This window comes from Misgurnus anguillicaudatus, unplaced genomic scaffold, assembly GCF_027580225.2.
Source record: "Misgurnus anguillicaudatus unplaced genomic scaffold, ASM2758022v2 HiC_scaffold_33, whole genome shotgun sequence".
Lineage (NCBI taxonomy): Eukaryota > Metazoa > Chordata > Actinopteri > Cypriniformes > Cobitidae > Misgurnus > Misgurnus anguillicaudatus.
This window is the reverse complement of record NW_027395283.1, coordinates 4216184-4239058: the sequence shown is the minus strand read 5'-3', so window position 1 is coordinate 4239058 and position 22875 is coordinate 4216184. Positions and strand designations below refer to the sequence as shown.

Here is a 22875-nt window from a genome sequence, read left to right as displayed (position 1 = left end):
CACGCACACACATTTAGACAAACACAGTCATGGGTTTGATAAGTTATGATAAGTTTATTTGGTATTGTTTGTTTTGATTAAATGAAATGTTACACGTAGTTACACATCTTTTGTTCTTGTGATCATTTCTTATGTTCACACTGCAGGTGAAAGTGGCACAAATTCGCAAATCTCTGACCCATATCTCATTTTCTTATAACAAAAATATATTTCTTTAAAAATTGGACGCAGACCATTTTTATATGTGGCACTAAATCGGATCCATTTCTGATTGCAATGTGACTTCAGTCTGAACGGCCATGTCGCATTTCATTCAACTTTTGTAGTTTATTTCTGCAAACACAGTGCGCTGCGTCTGACGTCACGTCATCTTTTGCGAATACAGTTCACACGTGAGACTGATGGCAGTCGAATTTAAATGATAATGTGAACTACAGCATAAAAAAAATCTGATTTCTGCAAATGAGCATTAAGACTTCATGAACTAAACCCTGTAAAAGTGTGAAAAAGTATTTGTCGTAGCTTGGTGATTGCTGTTTGAGCTGTAGTTTGTTTGTAGTTTGTAGTTGCTGTAGTTCGTCTGTAGTTGTGTTGTAGTTTGTAATGAAGTGCAGTTGCTGTAGTTCGTCTGTAGTTGTGTTGTAGTTTGTAATGAAGTGCAGTTGCTGTACTTTGTAATGAAGTGCAGTTGCTGTAGTTTGTAATGAAGTGCAGTTGTTGTAGTTTGTAATGAAGTGCAGTTGTTGTAGTTCATCTGTAGTTGTGTTGTAGTTTGTAATGAAGTGCAGTTGCTGTAGTTTGTAATGAAGTGCAATTGCTGTAGTTTGTCTGTAGTTGTGTTGTAGTTTGTAATGAAGTGCAGTTGCTGTAGTTTGTAATGAAGTGCAGTTGCTGTAGTTTGTCTGTAGTTGTGTTGTAGTTTGTAATTAAGTGCTTTTGCTGTAGTTCATCTGTAGTTGTGTTTTAGTTTGTAATGAAGTGCAGTTGTTGTAGTTTGTAATGAAGTGCAGTTGCTGTAGTTTGTCTGTAGTTGTGTTGTAGTTTGTAATTAAGTGCTTTTGCTGTAGTTCGTCTGTAGTTGTGTTTTAGTTTGTAATTAAGTGCTTTTGCTGTAGTTCGTCTGTAGTTGTGTTGTAGTTTGTAATGAAGTGCAGTTGCTGTAGTTTGTAATGAAGTGCAGTTGCTGTAGTTTGTCTGTAGTTGTGTTGTAGTTTGTAATTAAGTGCTTTTGCTGTAGTTCGTCTGTAGTTGTGTTGTAGTTTGTAATGAAGTGCAGTTGCTGAAGTTTATCTGTAGTTGTGTTGCATTTTAAAATGAAGTGCATTTGCTGTAGTTTGTAATGAAGTGCAGTTGCTGTAGTTCGTCTGTAGTTGTGTTGTATTTTAAAATAAAGTGCAGATGCTGTAGTTCATCTGTAGTTGTGTTGTAGTTTGTAATGAAGTGCAGTTGCTGTAGTTTATCTGTAGTTGTGTTGTATTTTAAAATGAAGTGCAGTTGCTGTAGTTTGTCTGTAGTTGTGTTGTAGTTTGTAATGAAGTGCAGTTGCTGTAGTTTATCTGTAGTTGTGTTGTATTTTAAAATGAAGTGCAGTTGCTGTAGTTTGTCTGTAGTTGTGTTGTAGTTTAAAATGAAGTGCAGTTGCTGTAGTTTGTCTGTATTTTGTCTGTAGGTGTGAGACATTTGGTCTGGTTGTATTCTACAGTGCATGTGTCTCCAGTGTTTCTATGGCGACTGGGGAGGCAGCGCTGTTGGAATAACAACCAGAACCACAAACAACAACAACAACAACAACAACAGTGCTACACTAGGAGTTGAAGTCATTATTAGAAAATTAAAAATAAAAAAATGATTTTGTTGCATTTATGTACCACAATACATACAGTATATAGTGTGTGTGCGCGTGTGTATCTGTGTACGTTTTATGTTTGTGTGTGAGTTAAGTTCTGACGCTTTAGAAAAAAGAATTAAGGATGTGTTACAATATATCAAAGATACATTTGTTTGCATTGTGTGTCCGTGTGTGTGTGTGTGTTTGCATTATTCTTATTATGCGTTGGCTGTGTAGGCACAAGAAACTCTGATTATCTCTCTCTCTCTCTTTTTTGTTTGTTAAGCGTTATAAAAAGACATGCTGTTGTCATGTGATTTTTCTGAGAATTGTTAGACATGATTGGAGCATCTGTACAGATTATAGATGTTAAATATCATTCTGATTAGAAAGCGCTTTTCTTTTCTCTCAGTAATTACACACAATCATGTTTCAGATTTCTCTGCATTTGTCTGATAAAGAAGATTTTACAGCATCAACACCAGTGAGCATGTATCAATCACAGTGCTATTTGAACATTTAAATTGTTTAAGTCCTGCACTTTATTTTGTATTTTGTATTGATACTTTTGTATTAATATGTAACGGATGTACTTTATTTAGTCTAGAATGAAACTATACGTAAATATGCATAATAGGCCTGTATTTTTATATAAATAAAAATGGCTGTGGAATCAGAATCAACTTTAAAAACGTGCTAAAAACACAAAAGAAGTGTCTTGCTATTTTCATATGAGATTGAATGGGAATAAGCGATCACAAATTCTTGGATGGCTACAGCTCACTTACTGTAAAAATGGTCAGTGCTTATATCTGGTATTAGGATGAGTTTTGGTCGATTGAATCACAAGTGGAGGAGAGAGACAAATTCCTGTTCACACCTGATATTTTAATCCGTCTCTTTTTTCCGCTTCTGTCCTAAAAACTTCAAAGAAATGGATTGTAAACACGAGCGGCGGGTTTACTGTAAATTGATGTGCACTAATATTAAGTAGGATTATCACAGCTTGTGTTGTCAGTAAACATGCTAAACATGTACAGTACTCTATATGCAAGAGCTTTTCTGATATTTCAAAGCAATGGTGGAAATAAGCTCACGCAACTTTCACAAAAATGAAAACAGACGATTACATTTTATCAATGAAAGCCTAGAAGTCATGTTTGATATAAGACATTGTGATCGATACATTACACATTAGATTAATAGGAGTAAAGAGTAGGCGTATTTTGTGGCTGTTCAAACACATTTTCAACTGAATGTGGTCGAAAGTCCACTTGTGATCCAATATGAAGAAAACACATCTTAATAGCAGGTGTAAACAGGATAATGCATGTACACTGACTCATGTGATGTACTTTAATTCTGTGTGTGTGTTTGGCATTTATTTTGACATTTGTTTAATGTAAATGAGTTAGAAAGGTTAATCAACTCTGTTGGACTTAATAAAGGTCTCGTGGCAACACAAACACACACCTACTGCACAAATATCATCCTCTCTGCACTTTATTTACACAATCAATGATATTAGTGCCGTTCTCAAATCAGATGTTAAACAGATCCACCTGCTGGCATGAATTCTTCTCTTGATGTTTTATCTGCATGTTCTTCTCATCCTTCATATCTGCTGTTGGTCTCACAAACACCTTTAATTCTCCTCATATGAAGGATTTTCCTCTGCGTCCTGTAATCAGAAAGCTACACTGCTGTTCTCAGATCAGCTCAAACAGTCAGCGGGAGTCCTGCACTTTTCATTTAGTGCAGCTCCAGAGGCCAGAAACACACAAGCTCAGATGTGAATGCTCGTTCAGGCGCGTGGTCCTGTTTTTAACGTTTCTGACATACGGTGTAATGAAATGAAACGTGAATTAAGCTTGAATGTGTAGCTTGAAGCGGTTGTGTTCACATACACACATACAGGACTAGTCTGTTTATAAGTTATCAGACTGCAAGAATGAAGAAGGTCAGGCAGTAGATTTAAAAAGTATTTAAATGTTTTATAACATCAGTCACAAACCATCCAAATCTCTGATTTCTAAATATATCATTAAATAACAAAATATCATCATTATTATATTAAAGTTGGTTACATTTTATTAAGATTTTATTAACATTTAAATATTGAATAATACTGATTAACGATTAATTCACATAGGGCTAGTTACATGTAATTATGCATAATTTACTGTTATTATACTACACTGTAAAAAATACTTTGCTGCCTTAAAATTTTGTTGAATCAACTCAGATTTACAAGTTATTTCAACTTACTATTATTTATCTTGACTAGAGATGAGTTGTTATAACTACAGGTGAGTTGTTATAACTTATAAAATTAAGTTGACTTTTCTCAACTATATTTTATAAGTTGTGACAACTCATTTTTGTTGACATGACTTGTAAATCTGAGTTGATTTAACAAAAAAATTTAAGACTTGAGTATTTTTCTTACAGTGTAGTAATATGTAACATGTGCAACACAGACACTGTAAAATAAAGTGACACAGTATATTGTTATATGTAGGGTTAAAATTAGTGCTGTCACAAGATTAATCGTGATTATTAGTATACAAAATAAAAGTTAATATTGTAACTTTTTGTTACAATATATACATATATTGTATATATGTACAAAATATTTACATATTTACATGTAAACATTTATATTTATGTTTATATTTTTAATTTATATATAAAAAATTTAAAAAATCAAAATCTAAATAAAATAAATATATTTTATATATTTTATAAATTTATATATTTATTTATTTATTTAGATTTTTATATATTTTATATATAAATTAAAAATATAAACATAAATATAAATGTTTACATTTATGTGTGTATTTATATATACAAAATAATAATAATGTAATATTTATGTATTTGTTATATGACAATTACCATATGGATACAGTCTAAAACTATTTTATTAACCAACAAACACTTTTCTTTTGATGTTATTTTATGGCCTCATAGGACAGACTGTGAATATTTAATTTCATTGAGAGAGTAAAAGAGTAAAGAGGTGAAGGACGGACACGAGAGCGAGGTGTCACATGTTGAGCTTCTCAAATAAACCTCAAATTTCTTTTGATGCAAAACCGTCGCGTGACCTTCAGCAGTCGTCACCTTGATTTACCGCTTGCACCTGTTTATCATCTGTGAGTCACGCGCTTACAAGCTTGAAATTCACTGAAATACATGCCTGTAATATACAGTATATATACACATGTCTTAGTGTATCATAGTGGTTGCTTATATTATGGCACATCGCACTATTTAAATGTTAAAGATCTCACGGCTCATTCTTTTTTTTGGTTCATTTAAAGAAGCTAAAGCTAAAATAACTTAAGATGACCTGGAGCCCTGAGGGTTTGTGGGTAATAAAGCTCACACTGAGATCAGTGTCGTCTTTGTCTCACATCACGCTCTGCTGCCGGGCCGGCCGGGAGACTCGACTCAAACAGAGAGAGATTTATTCTGCGCCTGCAGGAGGAATGGGAACTTATTGAGTGGATTAAGGAAAGACGAGAGTCTTTATTTCACAGGAGATTTGAAAACACACAAACACAGGGATGTTTCTTTAAACAGACTCAAACCCTCTCTTCACTAAACTTCTGTCATGATGAAAGAGATTCAACTTCAAGCTAGTTAAACATGTTTGTTTTCATCTGGTTTATTGGCAGACAGTGGAAGGAAATAGGAGCGATTTGTTACATCTATTTCTGTTTTGATGTTCGTCTGTGAAACCTTTCTGTCATACACACACACCCGAGTCCTGAAAGATTCACAGTTTGGTTTATGTTATATCTATCTGGTGGAAACCTATCTGTGCTAGTTTTTTTTTACATTTTTCCCCCAAAATTATTTTTTTACCTCCTAAGACCCAAGATTTGGTTTGTCTTTTTTTTCAGATTTCTACCAGCTATTTTGGGGTTAAAAAAACCAATAAATATAATAGGCTAATATTTTTCTTAGAACATGAAGCAGTTTATTTGTCCATGTATGTGTACAACAGGTTCCATTTACACAGAATTAAGTATTATGGTGCAAATCAACAAAAAAATGACATCTTCCAGGTCTTAGGTGGATATAGCACTTTTTTAAATAAGGTCAGATGTATTTACAGCTTTTAGGGCTGCGTAACATTTAATAACAACTAATCGTTTGCAGAATAAAGTCATATATGTGTGTGTACTTTGTATAATAATGATGTAAAAATTAATACACGCACATGCACAAATAATTTTAAGAAAAAAATATGTATATATTAAGTATTCATATTTACACACCACAAAATCCCAAGTGTTAAATTTGTGCTTGTTATTTATTATATTGTTATATTATATGATAACCTTAACATTAATATTACATGTATTATTTGTAGAGTTATTTATTAACTTGGGTTTAGGTGTTGGCTTTGTTTTATTGAAAGTCATCATTATGGTGATCAGTGTTTGTTTTAGGTGGACTTTTGGTTTTTAGTTTGTTAGTTTTTTTCTAGCTGCTATAATGTTTAAAACATGTTTGTTATGACGAAAAAGGGACCATGTTGCAATTCAATTATAAAAACTTTAATATTGACGTCATTCAATCGTGAAGTAGAGGGCTGTAGTCCAAACAAGACGTTTTTTGTAGTCCTTGAAAAGTGAATCTTGTTAAATAACTATATTGCTTGGCATTGAACTTTGAGCTTTATCATTTTGCAACAGCAACTTTATTACACACCAAGTAAAGTTTGGCATCACGAAAAACTGCAGCTTTAATTTCCCCTGTTTATTAAATCTGCTAATTTTATTGTCTTCATAATTAGATTATAATCTATTTTTTTGTGTGTTCTTTATTATTGACTATCAAACATATAGTCAATTAATATGATAAATAACATACAAAAACAGAAGTTTGACATTACATAAAGAATTTGCGAAAATACCTTGAAGAACGGTGTAAAAAGCAACAAGAAAATATATCAACATCATTGTGTGCACCCCAGCACCACACACCTACAAAAATAAAATAGGGACATCTCCAAGATTGTGGCAGGACAATATTCACTTTATTGTATTTTGATACAAATGTATTCTTCTGTTATTGGTTAGTTATTGATTTCTGAGATCATGTACCTGTATACCAGCTGTATGAGTAAGATGTCATCTGACTTGAGTGTGTATGAGTTTTGTAAAGCTCTCTGTGGTTTCCTCTTCAGTAAATTGAAAGTGGGATCAACACTGAGAAATTGATCCCTGCTGGTTTCGCTCAATGAGAGAGAAAGAGAGAGAGAGAGATTCAGGATCTGTATGCACTTAAACTCCACTTGTGTGTGCGTGCGTGTACATGTGTGTGTTGTTAACACGTAGGTTTTGTCAAGATGGATTTGGAGAGAGAGAGAGAGAGAGAGAGAGAGAGAGAGAGAGAGAGAGAGAGAGAGAGAGAGAGAGAGAGAGAGAGAGAGAGAGAGAGAGAGAGAGAGAGAGAGAGATATGAGGAAAGATGTGAGATGTATAGTGCACCTGCATCTCTGTCTCTCTTTCTTACTTTCTAAATATATTTGGTCAGCTAATTGAGGTTCGTGATGAGTTTAATGTCATTTTCTGTTTTTGGATACTCTACACATAATTGATAATAATTATTTGTAATTATGTTAACAACTGCACAGACGCACACACAGATGTAATGCTGCTTGACTTTCTTTTCAGTTGAATGATGAATGAAGTCTCAAGTGTGTTCCACCTGCTCATCCATCCTTTCATTATCATTATAATTATGCAGCGGTCTAATAATAATAATAATTCATATATTGACACAGTATAAGTTTGGCACAAACTGAAGATCTTTTATGTTGACAGTGTTAAGTTAGAGTAAGTCATCATTTATTAGTCAAAATTACGTACATTTCCGGAAACGTTCTATTGCAGGGCTCAACATAAAGGACTGCCCGGTGGCCCGGGGCAAGCGTGAGAGATGTTCGGGCCAGTAAAAACTATTGTCACTTGCCCGATTGGGCCAGTGCTTCACCCTCAGTCACTAAAATATCTTTTCATTTACTTGGGTAAAACACGACAAAAGAAAGGATGCAATATTTTGCACAATTTGCTGTCAGTTTACAGGTAAAGCAGAAAAGTTGAAATCCTTTTTTCGTTGGAACATGTCCAACTATATGTATACAATTATATTTGACTTTTGAATTATTCTTTTTAAATATGTGACACTGGCTTTTTTATTGGCGCCAGTGAGGGTTTTGGCAGGGCAAGTGAAAACCTGAACCAGGTCAAACAAATTTGGAAGAATTCTGATACTTACACTTATCTAGCTCTGGATTTATTTGATCAAAAATCTTTAAGAAATCTTTCTAATATTAATATATATTTTTTTAAATTTCAGTTTTCTTCCGTTAATTCCTATATATCCCCGTTAATTCTCATATAATCCCATTAATTCCCATGTTCCCTTTAACTCCAATATTCCTGTTAATTCCCATACATTCCTGTTAATTCCCATACATTCCCATTAATTCCCATACATTTCCGTTAATTCCCTTATTCCCCTTAATTACCATTAATTCCCATATATGCATGTTAATTCCCATATATGCATGTTAATTCCCATATATGCATGTTAATGCCCATATATGCATGTTCATTCCCATATATGCATGTTAATTCCCATATATGCATGTTAATTCCCATATTCATGTTGATTCCCATACATGTTAATTCCCATACATTCCCATTAATTCCCATATTCCCCTTAATTCCCATATTTCCCTTAATTCCCATATATTCCCGTTAATTCCCATACATTTCCGTTAATTCCCTTATTCCCCTTAATTACCATTAATTCCCATATATGCATGTTAATTCCCATATATGCATGTTAATTCCCATATATTCATGTTAATTCCCATATATGCATGTTAATTCCCATATATGCATGTTAATTCCCATATATGCATGTTAATTCCCATATATGCATGTTAATTCCCATATATTCATGTTAATTCCCATATATGCATGTTAATTCCCATATATGCATGTTAATTCCCATATATGCATGTTAATTCCCATATATTCATGTTAATTCCCATATATGCATGTTAATTCCCATATATGCATGTCAATTCCCATATATGCATGTCAATTCCCATATATGCATGTCAATTCCCATATATTCATGTCAATTCCCATATATGCATGTTAATTCCCATATATTCATGTTAATTCCCATATATGCATGTTAATTCCCATATATTCCTGTTAATTCCCATATATTCCTGTTAATTCCCATATATGTATGTTAATTCCCATATATGCATGTTAATTCCCATATATTCATGTTAATTCCCATATATTCCTGTTAATTCCCATATTCTTGATAATTCCCATGGTAAGTTTCCATCCTTGAAAATTCCTGGAATTTTGCAACCCTAGTCATAATGCAACGAGTCTGATGAATTTGTTTTTGGTTAAAGATTCAAATGAGATTGAAATGACAACACCACAGACACATGCAGTGAAGTTTAGTGTGTTTTGAGCCGGTGGTTTGTTCTGGACTCATTGTTTGCGTTATGAGCCGTGCTGATGGGGGTCAATGTACCACAGGCCAAATGTCATCGGTCTGAAACACAAGAGCACAGATGACAACAATAATGTCAGGACATTTCCGTAGGCTGAAGATTAAACTCATCAGCGCTTTTCTTCATTTCAGTATATTCATTCATCTTTGACCCGTCCGTCAGACAGCATCCGTGCATAAAGTCATGTCTGTTTATTTATTTATTCATCTAAACTTATTTTTTTTCTTACTTAGGATGCATTGCTGCAGTTGGCCTCCATTGTGGACGTCAGCAGCCTTCAGACAACCTTCAGAGATGTGCTGGGAGCCGTCCTGCCCAATGTGGTATGAACACGCACGCACACACGCACACACACACACACACACAGTGCTGGTTAGGTTCTCCACATCACACTCCTGGTGTTTCTGAAGGGCAGTAAATCTCCCACAATCCACTGCAAACTCACATTCAGCTATAATGCTGACATTTACTCATCCAATCAAATCCTTAAATATAAAATCAACTCCCACTCTGGATGTTTTTATGCCCTTTAAATGTTTTCATGCTAAAGTGATGTCACACATGGGAGCAAAATGAGTTGTGGATGATATTTCAAATATAACGTGGCTTACCATTGTTATGCCGATGATGTCCTGCTATATTTACCCCTGAGATGACGATTCCAATTTCAGTGTTTGGACAAAATAAGAGCAGGGTTGGCGGTAAGCTTTTTGCATTTTAATAAGTCTAAATCTAAAGTGGTGATGTTTGGTCGTCTAAAGTTAGCAAAACTCTAGCAGATCTCTCAACATCCCTAGCCACTAATGTCAACACTCAAGCGAGGAATCTGGGACTTATTTTTGTTAAATTGAAGGACATGGAAACAGTCATTCATGGTTTTATTTCATCCAGATTGGATTATTGCAACTGTTTTATTTGGGGCTGTCTAAAAAAATCTGCTCTCGAGGTTGCATCTGGTGCAAAATGCGGCTGCCAGACTGTTGACAGGCACAAAGAAATGGTCTAGCATTTTTTCGGTTCTGGACTCTTTGCACTGGCTTCTTGTTGATTTTAGACTCCAATATAAAGTTTTTAAAGGTCTGCGGGGACTTGCGCCGGAGTACATATCAGGTCTGCTACAGCAGTTTTGTTCCATAAGAGAATTTAATGGGATAGTTCACCGAAAAAATTATTATCTTTATGTTGTTTAAATCCTGTATACATTTCTTTGTTTTGCTGAACACTAATGAAGATATTTTGAAGAATTTTAATAACCAAACACATCTGGGGCACCATTCACTTACATACATAGTATTATTTTTTCCAAAGATCAGCTTGGTTACAAACATTGTTCAAAATATCTTCTTATGTATTCATCAGAACATAGTCTCTTTAGCAGTCTCGTCTCATTGCATTCGATCTATATTTATATGCATTACCTGCTGATCGAACCCCTGACTTTGGCATTGCTAACACGAGACTCTGAGCAGATGTGAATCTTAATATTCATTGTAGATGGACTGAAGAGTCACTGTACAGCGAGTGAATGAGAACATGTGGACATCCTCCCCTGACATTTGTGACAAATTAAAGAACGGATCCGGTTCACCTCGTGCCGGCGTGAGACGAGGGGAGACGTATTGAGTGTAAATGAGAAGACAGGCCTTCAGTAGCGTTTATGTGTCGCCTGTGCTCTCTGACATTCTGTATGCGCTGCAGATGTGTGCTGGAGTCTAATGAGGGTTACATCCACACCGACGACAGGGCGACAGTACTGCGCATATGATTAACCTTAAATACATCATTCAGAGAGAGAGAGAGAGAGAAAGAGAGAGAGAGAGATGTTGAGTTATGATGGATCAGGTGGAGATGAGATGGTTTTGAATGATTGTGTGTTGTATTGAAGTTTTAAATGTTCTTGTGTGTTTTACAGGAGTCCGTGTTTGTGTACCTGTCGGATGAGGAGTCTCGACTCCGATGTGAAGATCCGGCTCATGAGATCCCGGCGGAGGGAAAGCTCAGGTAGTCACATGAGACCAAATGCAGTCAAAACACTATTTGGATGTGATTCGATTTCCAAACAACGTATAAGTTTTAACGTGTCCCCCACGACATCTTTGATTTTATGTACAGATTCAGATAGGATTAAATTTTGCAGGCATTTCCAGAGGTGGGAGTTTCTGTTTCATGCGTTTGGGCGTTGCAGAAGATCAAATGCTCTGGATACACATGTTTGTGATGCTCTGTAATCATTTTAAGTGTAAAGGAAAATTTCAAAATGTAATTTATGTATTTAACTTAAATTAATCAAAATAACTTGTGCAAATCCTACTAAAGTAGCCAAAGTGTTTTATATAACTGGCTGCCTGGGCTGTCACAATGATTAAATAATCGTCTCATCACGGTTGTTTGACCTCATCGCGATAATGTTAGATCACCCCAATGATTGCACATCTCTTTAAAAAACACAAGGGGGAGCTGTGCAGCGCCTGTTTAAGTGTAACGCAATACATTGCAAAGCCATTCAATACAGTGGAAAAACAGCATTTAAAGAAATGCTGCAAAACTTTGATAAGCAATATGAACTGCCAGGTAAAACATACATTTCCAAAACAGCAATTTCAAACGTAGAAAAGTCAAGAATGCTAATCTTGAAGATTTTTACTAGTACTAATATGACCTTAGTAGGATTGGCTACTAGTTCTTGTATAGTTAGTGTATTTTGATTGCATTTTTATTTTCAATTATTTCCAGACACTTTATTGTATTTATTTCCTATGAAGAATTTTCCGTTTTTGAAAGATATATTCATTAAATAATTAGATATAATTAGATTAGATTAGATTATAGTATCTCAACAGTGTATGGATTAAATATCTCAGAGGAGCTCTGAGTTCAGTGAAAAACAATCGGCAAATTACTCTGGAGAGAAAAACAGAGACATGGCCAATTTGGAAAGAATTAAAAATCAAGATTTTCTCAGAGGTCCCCCTGTAAAACTAATCCAGTTCGAATAGGTCTTGTATTTTTTGATGAAAGTTCAATTCTTATTTCTATTGCACTTTTATATTGAAGCAAGGCAGCTTTCAGATATAAACAATTGCATTAGCAACCATCTGCAAAATAATCTGACTGTTATAAATGTATACAAGTATATAAAATAGTTGTCTGTGTAGAAATGTGATCAGTGTAATAATGGACATTGTGTCTGCATCTGTCCGGTCCGTCTGTTTGTGTCCATCTGTTAGTTTTCTGTGCTGTCCCGCTTAAACTGATTTGGGTAGTTAACAGACAAATAAAAATGATGTCGTCATTTACTCAACATTATGGTGTTCAAAACTTTATAATTGTTTTTGTTTTGCTGAACACTAATGAAGATATTTAAAAAATGTTAATAACCAAACACACCATTAACTAGTATTATTGTTTCCTACTACGTAATAGGAGTGTAAATTGGAGATTTAATTAACATGGGATATACAATATCAATTTTCCCCACTAGCGATGTGATTTGCAGATACATTAAACGCTTAAACAATTCATTTATCAATATTTTTATATTATGTACTTGGTTACCCTTACGAAACAAATATATACTGCAGTATATTGGAAAATATCATGTAATATATTAGGCCACATATTCCCATATATGGGATTTAACATTTATATTTTTCCAATATATTGAAATATATGCATAAAACATACATGTATAAATGATACAAAATATATTGCATCCAAGAACAAAAAGGGCCCTATATTTTTTACATGTAATAGTTCTTTTATATGCTGTGATATATTGCAATATATGCATAGACCATATATACGGTATATGTACACATATTGTGCATACATTTACAATATATATGTACATATATTTCCATCTAATTTTACATATATGTAAAATGTATTCCACAACATATCAAACACATATCTACATATATTTCATGTATATATTTCCATATAGTTGTACATATATTTGAAATATATTCTACCATATAGTAAACATACATGTGACACTATATCTGTACATATATTGTTAATACGTGTTCCCATATATGCACATATATTTCACATATTTCCCATCTAATTTTACATATATGTAAAATGTATTCCACAATATATCGAAAACATATCAACATATATTCCATGTATATTTCCATCTAATTTTACATATATTTGAAATATATTCTACCATATAGTAAACATATATGTGACACTATATCTGTACATATATTGTTAATTCATGTTCACATATATGCACATATATTTCCCATATTTCCCATCTAATTTTACATATATTTAAAATATATTCCACAATATATCGAACACATATACACATATATTTCATGTATATTTCCGTATAATTTACATATATTTAAAATATATTCTACCATATAGTAAACATACATGTGACACTATATACATATGTTGTTAATACATTTTCACATATAAATCGAAATACAATATTTATAAATATAATATTGCATATATTTTTAAATATATAAACACATATATTATATTCATGTACAATATATTGAAAGCGGCAATAATTTGTATATATTGCAATATATTACACATATATAGAATATATGTACCATCAATATATTATTCCATGTATTGCCAATATATAATATATTGGAAAATGGAAAGTAAAATAATATATTGGTAAATATATTTTCCTTTTGTAAGGGTAAGCAGTTAAATTTTTAATACAAATGCAACTAACATGAACATTTAATTAAACTCTTCGAAAATGGCACAATCTCTGTCCAAATTTTAACATTTACAACAACAAACTAAAAAAAAAAACTTTTTTAAATAAAGAAAAATGAATAATGAGGGGCCAAATGTCACATAAAATCAAGCTAATGATGGCAACAGTCAAAGTCTTTCAGTATTTTGTGCCAAAATGTGCAATAGTGACATTCATTGAGGTAGTTGTAGAAAAAGTGCTGCAGTCGTCTCTTTTCAGAGATTTTTCTTTAAAAAATCAACTGTTCAACATCAGGAGAGAGGACACTGCGTTTTGCATGGACAATATTACCTGCAATGCTAAACTTATGCTCATCTTCTGTCTATTTAGCTGTGTTTTTGCTGCTACAGCTGCTTTGTTGCTGCATTGCATTCATTTGCTGACACTAGCAAATGAAAATAATCGAAAATGCGCGCTTTGGCGTAAATGCATATATAGACATTACGTAAAGGTACCTCATATCCATATTTTATGTGATGCATCATATTGCAGAAATGTAATAAATGCATTGAACCATATCCCAACCATTGCACCCCTACTACACAGTGTTCCCAGTTAGTTAACTTCAAATTCAAGGACCTTTCAAGGACTTTCCAGGTCCAATACCCTCAAATTCAAGGACTAAATGTGGGGACACATTTCAAGTGAGATCAAGGTTACATCGTGTTACCTTTTAAGATACATTGTTACAGTTCCCTTTCAAGGGAACTTGCGCTGCGTCACTGCGGTGACACTTTGGGGACGCCTCCAGGGGTAAGTGCGTCTGAATGTGTATATCAAATTCAACCAATGGTGAGGCTTAACGACAAAGACAGGGAGACGCGGGAGCCAAGAAGTATATCGCTATCTGAAATATTACCAAAGACGACGTTACATGGACGCGTGAAGTATGGCAAGGGAGAAGCAGCGTCTCGTTCCCTTCTCAGTGAACAACATTTACATACGTAACCCGAGACGTTTTCATGTGTCAAACACAACTATGCAAAAAAGCATTTTGGTATGAATCAACATTCGAATACAGAAGATATAAGCATTTAAAGTGAACAGTTTAGCACGTGTGCTTAAAAAGTCTAGAATTTTTATGATATTATCCTACACTACACAGGGAATAATATGGATTTTTTTTTTTAGAAAACGTCTTGCATAAAATAGATTCAAGCACTTTCAATGACCTGTATCTATGTATGTATATTTACAAAAACTTTCCTCAGATTCACAAACTTTTAAGGACCTTTGGGAACCCTGACTACAGTATGTACGTCAATGGTGCCCCAGATCTGTTTGCTTACATTCTTCAATCTTCTTTTCTATTGATCAGAACAAAGAAATGTATACAGGTTTTGAACAACACGAGGTTGAGTTATTTTTCTGTATCTCTTTAATGGTTTCATGTGATCATTGTGTCAAATATATGTCCAGCTTTGTCTCCGTTCACTGATGTCAGGTCAGTCGATGTCGTGTATCTCCGCAGATGAATCAACAGATTGTTTTGTGTGAAAAATGTCAAAATCGAGCGATTTCCCTTTCATCCCTCTTCTTTCTATCTCCCTGAAAATGTGACACGTCAATCGTGTGTGACCTCTGACCTCTGGTCGAGTCATTCTTTATATCATGTGTCTGTGAGATTATAGATGGGCGGACGTGAGTTTCAGAACAAGACACTTACTCCTGTGTGTTTTATATTAATGAAACACTATTCCTCAAACTACCTTAAACCCGTCATAGCTGATCAAACTAGTAATCCAGCCTTGCAAAGCTGATGCAGAAAAGTCTAAAACCAGCTGGTCGAGCGGTTAGGACCCGTAAACCAGCTCAAGCAGGTTTTCAGCGATGCTCTGAATAAGAATCTCAGTCTGAGTTTTGAGAAGCAGCCAATAAAAGCACAGCTTGTAATGTTGAGACTAAAATTGAGGCGGTCATGACTGCAGGTCATTAAAGAGCTTAGTTGAAAAATTGAGAGATTTTTTAGAAGACCCTCACACTCGTTTCTATTGTATTATCTGCCGTGACTCATCTGTGGACTTTGTTCAATCCCACTAATGGCACCGCCGTCAAGCCGTCAATCAAATATACTGGCACTGCCTCTCTGATCCGCCCACTTCTCCTCGCTCTAATTAATTGGGCGCCCGCAATGACTGACAGTTATATTTTCGGGTTCCTCATGAGAACGGCTGGTTCCTGCTGTCATCACACATATGTAGATGTGCTAATGGTAACTTATTAAATGGATTTGCCCACAGAGAATTCAGTCGGTGAAATGATTTCTGCATCGCGTCTGCTGTTTTATAGCTTTTATTAAATGAGTTGGCTTTCGAGGGGACTCTTATTATTCTATTCTTGTTAAAGCATGTATATCTAATACACTTGCTAATAGTTAATGAGCGTTTTAAACATTCGAGCCGGCGAGTCGTTCCTGCGGGCGTGTTTGAGAATTCACATCATCTGCTTCAGTTTTGTTTTAGTGATTAGAGATCAGATGAGACCGGATGAACGGTCTGATCTTCGTAATTGACCGTCCTCAGTGCCGTTTTGGAAATGATGAAATGTTTAGACAGAGGAGTGAATATCTGGTGTATCATTACCATAGTAATGACTTTAGCATCGGCCGAGAGCATGAAGATGTGAACATGTGCAGATCTCATAAAGCATCATTATTACTGTATTCACACATTCATGGATAAACAACCTGAACTTCAATCCGACTGTTCAGAAAATACAAAGTTATATGTGCCAAATAAACTACAGCTGCTTTATGGAAAAACACATGTGTTATTTAACACGTTTACTTAAAGCATCCATAACACACGCTGTTTCTACATTTCTGATGTTAATCTGGAGTACCTATAGAATAGTATTACATCCTTTATATCTCTGAAGAGTCTTTAGTTTAATCAGATTTATAAAATAAAAATTAGCTTTACCGATTCTTTCCGATAGTGTACGAAAAAATGAAGAAGGAGGAGTTACGAGCTGCGGGAGGAGCGAGTACTTTAAGTAATGCAACACTATACAACACTGTTTAACATATGATGCACTATGTTCATGTCATGTAAGCACACGCCTATTTCAAATATAAGACAGAAGTCTTACTTATCGCATGCAACCCGGTTGGGACTTTTCAATGAAATCCAGCGCATCAAACACACACGCAAAACTCTGCTGCTTCCTCGGATAATAAACTATATCCATTATTTTCATCCAAAAACACACTTCTTCTTTCATGCCATTGTTGAGTTTTGAAATTAAACAAAGCTGAGTGGCGTGATGTGATGTTTGTAAGTTCTAGAGTCTCCCGCTGATTGACGGGTGGGCGGGGTTTTCCAGGGACCTGTAATCGAAAAAACTTTTTGAAACGTGTACGAACGCTGGCGAAGTGCATTCGGCACAGAAATACTCTGTAACACGCCCGACTGCTTTTTTGACACTTATACAATGCAAAAAAATATTTTTAAGAAAAAAATCGTAGTCTTTTTGTCTCGTTTTCAGTAAAAATATCTACAATTTTTAAAATTAAGATGCTTTTTCTTGAAGAGCAAAACATCCCAAAAAAATAAGTCTAGTTTTTAGACCAAAAATGATAAAAATCAAATGTAAGTGATTTTGTGCATAAAACAAGCAAAAAAAAATTATGAATTTTTAATGAATTTTTCTTGAATTTTTCTTGAATTTAGTGTTCACGAAACATTTTCAAGATTTTTTTGCTTACCCCATTGGCAGATTTGTTTGCTTATTTTTTTTTGCACAAAATCACTTATATTTGATATTTTTTTGGTCTAAAAACTAGACTTATTTTCTTGGGTCGTTTTGCTCATCAAGAAAAAGCATCTTAAGTTAAGAATTTTTAGATGGTTTTACTGAAAACAATCATTTTTTGCAGTGTACAATTCTAAAACAGCTCTATAACTGTATTAATAAGTCAGAATGCATGAAATAGCATTGAAACACCCCTTTAATGACTGTAAAACATGCACACACACAATTGAATGCATTTATTTATTGTTGTTGCTGTGTCAAGCTGTGGCGCCCTCAGAAGTGCCTTTTAAACACATTGGTCCAGCGGAAAGCGGTTTATATTTCTAACATAAAGGATATTTTTGCATCAACTCGCTTGAAATCTATATAGCTTTACAAACATAAACAGGATTACTACCTAGTGATCTGATTTCAGACAGATGCCAGAGCGCACATGTGCGAGAGAGAGAGAGAGAGAAGCGCCAATATGCAGCTGTTTATAATTTAAACAAGAGGGATAGTTTGCCTCAGCTTGCTTGATACGCATAAATCTTAACAAATATACAAGGATTACAATTTGTGTTCGGACTTCGTAAAGATGCGAGAGCACGTGCACGCATGTGCGAGAGAGAGAGAGAGACAGAGCTGCTTATGACGCACTGAAATTATAACACAAAAAGAAATGACAGAAACAGAATGAGGCACATGCATCAAATTTTCTCCATTATCTTGTTTGTGCAATCAAAATGTTTAAATGCACGAAAAACTATTCATTACACAACCCTATCCCTCACTCTTTCATTAACTCATTCACTCACTAACTTCTCTCTCTCATTCACTCACCTATTCTCTTTGAATGTCCTTTAGGTTATGCCCTTTGGATAAAACGTGTCTGCCAAATGCATAAAATGTAAAATATTTGATCACCAAAACCGTCGAATTGAAATTTGCTCCTAAAGCGGTGTAGAAGCTGATATTCAGTTACCGTGGTAACACTGTGAAAAGGCTTGAAAATGTTCATTTTAGCGCCTATAATAAGCCGCTCTTGAACTAAAGGGTGTGATGTTATATAAAGCTGAGCGGCGTATCTGTAGGATAAAACTGAAGGTCTTTATAACTCCATAAAATGCACTTATTTACTGTGTGTGTTTGTGTGTTAAAATCACACAGTAAATCTCACTGAGGCTTTTAAATGATATCTGCTCTCATTAGTATTTTATTCTAGCCTCACACACTACACAGAGACACACACACGCATGCACGCGCACACGCACATGCTGAATGTCCTTGGCACAGGAGGCGTATTGAAATGTGCTTTTGTTGTTGTGTGATAATAACACAATTGATATGAGGCGACACTCTGATTGTGTTATTCTTTGATGATAATGCTGTCATTGAAACACATTTAACCTTCACTGATCAGAGATGCAGGTCACTGTGTGTGTTTGTGTGTGCATGCGTGTGTATGTGTGTGTAACAAAAGAGATGGACGGACAAACAATGAACATTTGAATGCCATGGGACGATGTTTCTGTGCAGGTGTTCAGTGTAAAGCCATTTATCACAAACACTGTAACACAACATCAGTCCATTAACATGAGAAAAACTGCACGAGACAAAGAGAGAAATAGAAATGAAAGAGAGAGCGAGTGAATGAAAGGCGTTATATGTGATAAATGTATCTGCAGATGAGGTGTTTGATTTAAAAAAGCACTTTCTATCTTGCACGTCTATATTCATTTACTGTAATCCTTCAACAAGTCCTCACACAAACTTCTGTTTTTAATATGTTGACTTGACCCAAGAGAAGACAAACTTTCATTTCATTTAAGTCTTTATTCTGTTCATCATTCAGTGTTGTATGTTCTGAAGTTGGTATGAGTTTGTGTGTCTGTGTGTGTGCATGTGTGTGTCCAGTCTGTAATCACGCTACATGTCCATGTTGTCATGGGAACTGGTGTGTAGAAGGATTTCAGTTAATTGTGTGTGGGTGAGACAACTGTCATCTGTCTCTCTCTCTCCTCTCTCTCTCTTTGGCTATACACGGACTAAAGAACGATCCAGAAATCTGGAAAACTTTTCAGGAGAAAACACACACAGAGTGTTGTTCTTTAAAAGGGTTCAGCGCTGGTCAGACTTTTTGCTTTCAAACTGCAGGTCGGACTTTTGAGAATGAGAGAGAGAGAGAGAGAGAGAGAGAGAGAGAGAGAGAGAGACAGGGTGTAAATTGGTTTTTTAGTAGCTGAATAGCTCTAGTTATAAAGCAGCAGTGCATGCTGGGATATGTGTCACTGAAAAGATGGGCTTCTTTCTCTTTTTCAAAAGCTTTTAAAATAGACCAGATGAACGCATTTTCTTTCTGTTGTGAACGTTTCTTTCTGTGATGTTTCTGAAATTCTAGCAGCGGTTGAAACTGAACAAAAAAAAACTTTATTCTTTATACTGCACATCTAGTGAACACTGTCACTTTAAAAGTAGCATTTGAAACAGTATATAACGGAGGTCTTTAATTGAAATTGCTTCAGGTCCAGTAAATGAACACTGCAAAAAATGACTTTCTTAGTATTTTGTCTTGTTTTCAGTAAAAATATCTAAATATTTTTAAATTAATATGTATTTTCTTAAAGAGCAAATGACCTAAGTAAAATAAGTCTAGTTTTTAGACAAAAAATATCAAATTTAAGGGGTGGTTTCCCAAACAGGGTTTACACACTGCAAAAAATGACTTTCTTACTTTGTATTTTTCTCTTGTTCTCAGTAAAAATATCTAAATATTCTTAAATTAATATGTATTTTCTTTAAGAGCAAATGACCTAAGAAAATAAGTCTAGTTTATAGACCAAAAATATCAAATTTAAGTGATTTTGTGCATAAAACAAGCAAAAAAAAAAAACTCAAAAAAGAAAAACTGCCAATGCGGTAAGCTAATTTTTCTTGAATTTTTTTTTATTTAGTGTTTAAGAAAAATGTTCAAGATTTTTTGCTTACGTCATTGGCAAATATTTTTGGTCTAAAAAGTAGACTTATTTTCTTGGGTCATTTTACTCATCAAGAAAAAGCATTTTAATTTAAGCATTTTTAGATATTTTTACTGAAATCAAGACAAAAATATTATTTTTTTCTTGAAAATCATTTTTTACACTGCAGATTTAAACGTAAAGTGTGCTGCAAAAAATGACTTTCTTATTTAGTATTTTTGTCTTATTTTCAGTAGAAATATAAAAAAAATCTTAAATTAAGATGCTTTTTCTTCAAAAGCAAAATGACCTAAGAAAATAAGTCTAGTTTTTAGACAATAAATAAATAAAATTAATTAAAGCGAATCTGCTTAAAACAAGCAAAAAAATCTGCCAATGGAATAAGAAAAACATTTTCTTGAAATAAGTTTACATTTTTCATAAACACTTAATTTAAGATTTTTTCTTATTCCATTGGCAGATTTTTTTTTGCTTGTTTTAAGCACAGATTCGCTTTAATAAATTTTATTTATTTTTTGTTTAAAAAGTAAACTTGTTTTCTTAGGTCATTTCCTCATCAAGAAAATACATCTTGATTGAAGAATTTTTAGATATTTCTACTGAAAACAAGGCAAAAATATTGCAGTGCAATAATCCAGGATTAGGCCTTAGTTGTATTAGGACATTTAAGTAGTTTTTACAAACAAACCTTACAAGAAATGATGCTGGTGTACATCTTGAGACAAAACAATGTCACTGATATATGTCAAGATATGTCAGTACGAGGTGTTTTTAAATTAAGACAGATCAAATATGCATTTTAGTCTGGGACTAGGGTAAGCCCTATCTGGGAAATCGCCCCTAAGTAAATTAGTCCTTAAAACAAGCAAAAAATGTGCCAATAACAAACATTTTCTTGAAATAAGTTTACTTTTTCATAAACACTTAAATCAAGAAAAATGTATTTCATTGGCAGATTTTTTTCCCCTTGTTTTAAGCACAAATTTACTTAAATTGTATATTTCTTGTCTATAAACTAGACTTATTTTCTTAGGACATTTTGCTCATCAAGAAAATACATCCCAATTTAAGAATTTTTAGATATTTTTACTGAAAACAAGACAAAAATACTAAGTAAGAAAGTCAGTGAACCCTCCTTATCAGCCGAGGTTCAGACAATTATGTTGTACTGCATGTAAAAACATCATTTGACGACTTTCGCCAGACAGAAATTATTGTAAATATTTGTTTTTATTGAACAAAATGTAATGTTATCATGTATACTGAATAATGCCTCTTCATGTGTTTTCAATGTAATTTGCATTATTCCTTTAAGTCCATAAACATGTAAATAAGCTCAAATGAAAATGAAATAAAATAGGCTGAACTGAGTTTAACTTAGAGATAAAAGCATAAACTTGCTAGTTAAAAAAAAATGACATTGCATATATTTTAACTTACATACATTAATCTGACTGAGAACTTTCGTGGGAGAAATGGCTTTGGCCTTTCCAGCTAACACTTTACAAAAATAATTCCCTTGATTCATGTCTTTCTTTTCCATCTAAAAATGTTTCACATGCAGTATTTCTCCATCTGTAAAAGGCTTTCCTAAAATCCACTGTATTTTCAGTGAACACTCTTAGGCTCTTTGTTGGGCAGTGAGTGATGACCCGTGTGGGTCGCTCATACTGGGCTTTTAGTTCATTTATTTTTCACCCCCCCTCCCCCCTACCTTGTACTGCTGAGGGTAAGTTTCTTCAAAGTGTCTATTTTCTGTTTAGTTTCTTAATGCTGTTTAATATTACCACTTTTCACAACCGCAACAGATTCCAAGCAAATGAAGAAGAATAAATGCATATTTTTCCACCCACCATGAAAAACTCAGTTTTCAGCACCAACTTTCCTATTTTATGAGAATGCTATTGTTTTTCAGTACATCTGTCTGTGTTTTTTTTTGCCCCATATTGTTTGTGGCGCAGCACTCAAAACTTGAGTCGATGTAAGACCCAAATAGCACTACAGAGCTGACCTTTATGTGCCAGATATAAAA

The 22875-nt window shown here is 34.2% G+C and overlaps 1 protein-coding gene across 1 annotated transcript in view; it reads left to right on the top strand.

Annotated features, from left to right (window-relative positions):
- LOC141349005 (cGMP-dependent 3',5'-cyclic phosphodiesterase-like) overlaps nucleotides 1-22875 on the top strand; it is a 134619-nt gene that overhangs the window by 74317 nt on the left and 37427 nt on the right. The window contains exons 3-4 of the mRNA XM_073865773.1: nucleotides 9635-9724; nucleotides 11314-11402. Of these exons, the coding sequence (XP_073721874.1) occupies nucleotides 9635-9724; nucleotides 11314-11402 (179 nt within the window). The remainder of the gene's footprint in view (nucleotides 1-9634; nucleotides 9725-11313; nucleotides 11403-22875) is intronic.